Here is a 7,500-nt window from a genome sequence, read left to right on the forward strand (position 1 = left end):
TGGATTAATTGCAGCCCAAGTATTAGTGCATCCACTAGCCACGCTGGCGGTCCTACAGTAGCCCTAGTGCTATGAGTGCGGTTCTTGATCATTCATGCCCCAGCGCCCCAGTGCTGAGAGGCTGTAAACAGTATTAGTGCATCCACTAGCCAAGCCGGCGGTCCTAGCCCTAGTGCTACAGTAAGAGTGCTGTTCTTGATCATTCATGCCCCAGTACAGTGCTGAGAGGCTGTAAACAGTATTAGTAAACAGTATTAGTGCATCCACTAGCCACGCCGGCGGTCCTAGCCCTAGTGCTAAGAGTGCTGTTCTTGATCCTTCATGCCCCAGTGCTGAGAGGCTGTAAACACGGCTATGTATTGAGCAGGCGCGGCTCGTGCTGCAGCTAGCTACAGTAGCTCCTTGTCCTGGCTGATGAGCTCGTTACATACATGCTACTAAATCAGTAATAATGGGGACGATGCTACACATTGCATCAGTGCGCTCGCTATTGCAAACCCCGCCGGGCTGCTCTGGCTGCATGTTGTTCATTGGAATTCCACCTGCCTGTAGCCTTGAAAACCTTGCAGAGGAGTTGTGGTGTGGAGAACTGGCGGGCTTTGTTACAGCCCTCATCCACTAACTGATCCGGAGTCTGCTGTCTTTACTCTAATGTCAGTCTTATTAACACGCGCATCAGGTAGCCAAGGAGCAAGTCATAAAACAGCATTCGGGAGCACGCGGTGAGGTATCAATACGATCATCATTTAATCAGCGCTTCACTTATTAATGCCGCACCTTTCATGAATAAAGCGCAGCTCAAGAGTACATTATAGAGAACAGAACCAGACAGCGCTGCCGTGTCAGGTGTGAAGGTGTGCAGGTGTGAGCGTGCGCTGTTCTGTGTGCCCGTCGTGTCCAGGCTGGGTCAGTCGGAGAGGGCAGTGGGCATGAAGAAGCAGCTGGTGGAGGACCTGAAGACACGCCTCAAGTTCTTCCAGGAGACCGAGAAGAGCCTCAAGGGTCAGCTGGAGGAGCTGGAGAAGAAGGTCTGCCCAGTCCTCTTCACCGCTTCCTCACACACACACACACACACACACACACACACACACATATACACACAGATACATACACACACACACACACATTATTGGACCTAACATTGGCTGAAATCAAATCAGTAGGCATGAAGAGATTTGTTTTTGTTGTTCTATCATCTGACTGATATGCACCTTACTACTTATAATTACTGCTCAATACTATCAAGTCCTACACAGGGCCTACAGCTCTGACTTTGCATTGATGATGTCCGTCTGATTATTCCTGCTCTGTGGTCATCCGGTGTATTCCTGCTCTGTGGTCATCCGGTGTATTCCTGCTCTGTGGTCATGCGGTGTATTTGCGCTCTCTGGCCAGGTGAAGACGCTGTCGGAGGAGGCGTCCAATAGGAAGGCCTTTGTGGACTCCCTGAAGCGCAGGCTGAGTGTGGCCACCGCAGAGAAGAGCCAGTACGAGGCCTCCAGCCTCAAGCTCCAGGAGGACCTGCACAAGAAGGTCGGAGGACACACCAACAGATAATACTGCACAGCACACCAGTCCCTTAGTACAGCACACCAGCCCCTTAGTACAGCACACCAGTCCCTTAGTACAGCACACCAGCCCCTTAGCACAGCACACCAGCCCCTTATTACAGCACACTTAGCACAGCACACCAGTCCCTTAGTACAGCACACCAGCCCCTTAGTACAGCACACCAGTCCCTTAGTACAGCACACCAGTCCCTTAGTACAGCACTACAGCACACCAGCCCCTTAGTACAGCACACCAGTCCCTTATTACAGCACACCAGCCCCTTAGTACAGCACTACAGCACACCAGCCCCTTAGTACAGCACACCAGCCCCTTAGTACAGCACTACAGCACACCAGCCCCTTAGTACAGCACACCAGCCCCTTAGTACAGCACACCAGTCCCTTAGTACAGCACTACAGCACACCAGCCCCTTAGTACAGCACACCAGCCCCTTAGTACAGCACTACAGCACACCAGCCCCTTAGTACAGCACACCAGCCCCTTAGTACAGCACACCAGTCCCTTAGTACAGCACACCAGTCCCTTAGTACAGCACACCAGCCCCTTAGTACAGCACACCAGCCCCTTAGTACAGCACACCAGCCCCTTAGTACACACACCAGCCCCTTAGTACAGCAGTACAGCACACCAGCCCCTTAGTACAGCACTACAGCACACCAGCCCCTTAGTACAGCACACCAGCCCCTTAGTACAGCACACCAGTCCCTTAGTACAGCACACCAGCCCCTTAGTACAGCACTACAGCACACCAGTCCCTTAGTACAGCACACAGCCCCTTAGTACAGCACTACAGCACAGCAGCCCCTTAGTACAGCACACCAACCCCTTAGTACAGCACACCAGCCCCTTAGTACAGCACACCAGTCCCTTAGTACAGCACACCAGCCCCTTAGTACAGCACACTAGCCCCTTAGTACACACACCAGTCCCTTAGTACAGCACTACAGCACACCAGCCCCTTAGTACAGCACACCAGCCCCTTAGTACAGCACACCAGCCCCTTAGTACACACACCAGTCCCTTAGTACAGCACTACAGCACACCAGTCCCTTAGTACAGCACACAGCCCCTTAGTACAGCACACCAGTCCCTTAGTACAGCACACCAGTCCCTTAGTACAGCACACCAGTCCCTTAGTACAGCTGCCTCTGTGCAGCCCATAATGGCTACTGGTCTACAGTCATTTCCTGTGTATCAGCCACATTGTACATCAGCCGCAAGAAAATGTTTTATACAAGTTAAAAGAAGCAAAATCATATTAATACCATATTAATTGCCCCCGTGTATTAACCTCATAGCTGAAGACATTTTGCAAAATAAATGTACAGTGTAAGCTGCGGCTAATAGTTGGGAAATTACGGTACTGAGATAGTGTACTGTATCTTCTTGATTTCTCTTGTTTTTATGCTGTTGCCATCCTTATATTTTGTTTTGTTTTGTTGTGTGTGTGTGTGTGTGTGTGTGTGTGTGTGTGTGTGTGTGTGTGTGTGTGTGTGTGTGTATGTGCGTGTGTGTGTGTGTGTGTGTGTGTGTGTGTGTGTGTGTGTGTGTGTGTGTGTGTGTGTGTGTGTGTGTGTGTGTGTGTGTGTGTGTGTGTGTGTGTGTGTGTGTGTGTGTGTGTGTGCGTGCGTGCGTGCGTGCGTGCGTGCGTGCGTGTGTGTGTGTGTGCGCGTCTGTGTGTGCGTGTGCGTGTGCGTGTGTGTGTGTGTGTCCGTGTGTGTGTACCAGGAGCAGAAGCTGCAGTCTGTGCAGGCGCGCGTGGGGGCGGGTGAGCGGGCGATGGCGGAGCTGGAGGCGGCGGCGTCCAGGCAGATGCACGGGCTGACCCAGCAGAGCACGCAGGCCCTGCACACCGCCAACAGCCAGCTCGGCCTGGCCAGCGCACAGCTGCAGCAGCTGCACACCTTCATCCAGGTAGCCACCGCACAGAGACGCACCGTCCACACACCTTCATCCAGGTAGCAGCACATTCCGCACACCTTCATCCAGGTAGCCGCACAGAGACGCACATTCCGCACACCTTCATCCAGGTAGCCGCACAGTCCACACACCTTCATCCAGGTAGCCGCAGCACAGTCCGCACACCTTCATCCAGGTAGCCGCACAGTCCACACACCTTCATCCAGGTAGCAGCAGCACAGTCCGCACACCTTCATCCAGGTAGCCACCGCACAGAGCCGCACCGTCCGCACACCTTCATCCAGGTAGCCGCACAGAGCCGCACCGTCCACACACCTTCATCCAGGTAGCCACCGCACAGAGCCGCACCGTCCGCACACCTTCATCCAGGTAGCCACCGCACAGAGCCGCACCGTCCGCACACCTTCATCCAGGTAGCCGCACAGAGCCGCACCGTCCACACACCTTCATCCAGGTAGCCGCAGAGACGCACCGTCCGCACACCTTCATCCAGGTAGCCGCACACTCCGCACACCTTCATCCAGGTAGCAGCACAGAGACGCACACCTTCATCCAGGTAGCCACGCAGAGACGCACAGTCCGCACTCCTTCATCCAGGTAGCCACGCAGAGACGCACAGTCCGCACCGCTAGTGGCCACCTGGACATTGTTACAGACAGTGTTAGGCAATTGAATTAACGTCTGGTTTAGTTAATAGTATACATTTATGATTTTATAAAATTGACTGAATTATTAGTAATTCATTATTATTCTTACATTTATTTTTGTACCCACTTTTATAAAACCCTCTCAGTTGTTACTGTGTGTGTGTGAGGGGGGGGGAGCTCATCTGCCGAGGGCTCTGCTCCGTCTCGCTGCATCTCTCAGAAGTGCGGCTGTAGCTGGGAGCGTCGCTGCGTTCCCATAACCCCTCATGTTGGGCCGGATCTGGGAGCGTCGCGGCGTTCCCATAACCCCTCATGTTGGGCCGGATCTGGGAGCGTCGCTGCGTTCCCATAACCCCTCATGTTGGGCCGGATCTGGGAGCGTCGCTGCGTTCCCATAACCCCTCATGTTGGGCCGGATCTGGGAGCGTCGCGGCGTTCCCATAACCCCTCATGTTGGGCCGGATCTGGGAGCGTCGCTGCGTTCCCATAACCCCTCATGTTGGGCCGGATCTGGGAGCGTCGCTGCGTTCCCATAACCCCTCATGTTGGGCCGGATCTGGGAGCGTCGCTGCGTTCCCATAACCCCTCATGTTGGGCCGGATCTGGGAGCGTCGCTGCGTTCCCATAACCCCTCATGTTGGGCCGGATCTGGGAGCGTCGCTGCGTTCCCATAACCCCTCATGTTGGGCCGGATCTGAGCGCCGTCTCCCTTGACTCCCGTGATCCCCGCCAGCCGCTCCGGGCTCTCTGATTGGTGGCCTGCTGGTCCCGGGGCACTCCGGGCTCTCTGATTGGTGGCCTGATGCTCCCGGGGCGCTCCAAGCTCTCTGATTGGTGGCCTGATGCTCCTGGGGAGCTCTTCTCTTGTCATGTATTGATCAGTGCTGCTGATGAGACTGGCTGTGCCCTCAACCCCACCACCCCAACACATGCAAATGCAAATACACACACACACACACACTTACTCTAACACACACACACACACACACACACACACACACACACACACACTCACACACACATCTACTGTAGCCATTCCAGCACCGGGCAACAGCCTACAAAGTATGTGCTATTCACAAGCTATTGTGTTACAGTTTTTTTTAACTGTTGGCAATTTAATCCAGGGGTCTTGGCAGATTTATTTCCTCTTCTCACTTAGAAAAAAAAAGAGCTTGTGTCTGCAGGTTGGTTTGGTTCTTTAAGCATAGTTTTATAGTGTATAGTTGCAAATGGCTTGCCCCCTAAACTCCATTCGAGCACGCTACTCTCGTCAGTGCAGTGCCAAGTAGGCAGGCAGGCAGGGATGCAGGTAGGCGAGCGGGCAGTGTTGGTTTAAAAGGACGTGGCGGCGTGTGTGTGTGTGTGTGTGTGTGTGTGTGTGGCTGACCTGATCTCCATCTCCTCTGCGCTCGTCTCCTCTCGTCTCCGCTCTAATCCCTGTGCTGGCACAGGCGCTGCTAAATTGGCCCTGCGGCTCGGCTGATTGCAGGTAAGAGCTCTCCTCTGGAGTGGCCCGGCGTTCCCTCCTCCCGGCGCTCCCTCCTCCCGGCCGCCCGCCGCTAACCGGCTCTCTCAGCAGCCTGATGGGGAGGAGGGGGAATGAGTGATAAATTCACTTCATCTCTCTCAGCATTATGCTGCGCTGAGGGTTTAGCGCTATTGAATCTGACTAGTGACAGGGAATATCTATCAGGTTGTAAATAAAGTAATAGGATCCCTGGAAGGGGCTTGATGAATGCGGCCTGCCCCTTTGGTCAGGCTTTGACTTTATGCAGAACCTACTTTGGATTTGATTTATCTTCAGAAAGAAAAAGATGAATTTGAGCACATTGTAGCAATTTGCTTTGGATTTTTGCCTTTCATAGTTCTTGTTTGTAAAGCATTTGATATATTCAACATTGTAAGCAGATATATTTAATGAATACCCTTCATGGACTGAATCAAGTGCCCATGAAGTGTTCTGATCAGGTCACTTCCTGCTCTATGTGGTCTCATGTCTGGTCCTGGGTGATGGGTATGGATCATAGACATTTCTCCTGTCTGGTCCTGGGTAATGGGTATGGATCATAGACATTTCTCCAGTCTGGTCCTGGGTGATGGGTATGGATCATAGACATTTCTCCTGTCTGGTCCTGGGTAATGGGTATGGATCATAGACATTTCTCCAGTCTGGTCCTGGGTGATGGGTATGGATCATAGACATTTCTCCAGTCTGGTCCTGGGTGATGGGTCTGGATCATAGACATTTCTCCAGTCTGGTCCTGGGTGATGGGTCTGGATCATAGACATTTCTCCAGTCTGGTCCTGGGTGATGGGTCTGGATCATAGACATTTCTCCAGTCTGGTCCTGGGTGATGGGTCTGGATCATAGACATTTCTCCAGTCAGTGGTATGAATGTTTCACATCCCATTTATCAGCTAGGCTGTTGGTGCTACGGCCAGGTGAGAGAGAGGCAGGTGTGTCATTTCTGAAGGCCTCGGCGTTGTGCTCTGTAAGTGTCTCCATCAGAAGCGCTGTACAGTATACGTGTCCATCAGAAGCGCTGTAAATGTCTCCATCAATTCACTGTACAGTATATGTGTCCATCAGAAGCGCTGTACTGTATACGTCTCCATCAGAAGCGCTGTACTGTAGACGTCTCCATCAGAAGCGCTGTACAGTATACGTCTCCATCAGAAGCGCTGTACAGTATACGTCTCCATCAGAAGCGCTGTACAGTATATGCGTCCATCAGAAGGTCTGTACCGCTGTACTGTATATCTGTCCATCAGAAGCGCTGTAAAGTATACAGTATCTGTCCATCAGAAGCGCTGTACTGTAGACGTCTCCATCAGAAGCGCTGTACAGTATACGTCTCCATCAGAAGCGCTGTACAGTATACGTCTCCATCAGAAGCGCTGTACAGTATACGTCTCCATCAGAAGCGCTGTACTGTATACGTCTCCATCAGAAGCGCTGTACAGTATATGCGTCCATCAGAAGCGCTGTACAGTATATGCGTCCATCAGAAGGTCTGTACCGCTGTACTGTATATCTGTCCATCAGAAGCGCTGTACAGTATACAGTATCTGTCCATCAGAAGCGCTGTACAGTGTACAGTATATGTGTCCATCAGAAGCGCTGTACTGTAGACGTCTCCATCAGAAGCGCTGTACAGTGTATGTGTCCATCAGAAGCGCTGTACAGTATATGTGTCCATCAGAAGCGCTGTACTATAAATGTGTCCATCAGAAGCACTGTATGTGTCCATCAGAAGCGCTGTATGTACACTGTATATGTGTCCATCAGAAGCGCTGTACAGTATATGTGTCCAACAGAAGCGCTGTACAGTGTTGTCGCTGGCTGATCTTCATTAGTGTT

The 7,500-nt window shown here is 52.2% G+C and overlaps 1 protein-coding gene across 1 annotated transcript in view; it reads left to right on the plus strand.

The window, feature by feature from the left end:
- cntln (centlein, centrosomal protein) overlaps positions 1–7,500 on the plus strand; it is an 88,098-nt gene that overhangs the window by 66,142 nt on the left and 14,456 nt on the right. The window contains exons 22-24 of the mRNA XM_062515634.1: positions 902–1,028; positions 1,396–1,533; positions 3,301–3,486. Coding sequence (XP_062371618.1) covers positions 902–1,028; positions 1,396–1,533; positions 3,301–3,486 — 451 coding nt within the window. The remainder of the gene's footprint in view (positions 1–901; positions 1,029–1,395; positions 1,534–3,300; positions 3,487–7,500) is intronic.

Source organism: Sardina pilchardus, chromosome 2, assembly GCF_963854185.1.
Source record: "Sardina pilchardus chromosome 2, fSarPil1.1, whole genome shotgun sequence".
Taxonomy (NCBI): Eukaryota; Metazoa; Chordata; class Actinopteri; order Clupeiformes; family Clupeidae; genus Sardina; species Sardina pilchardus.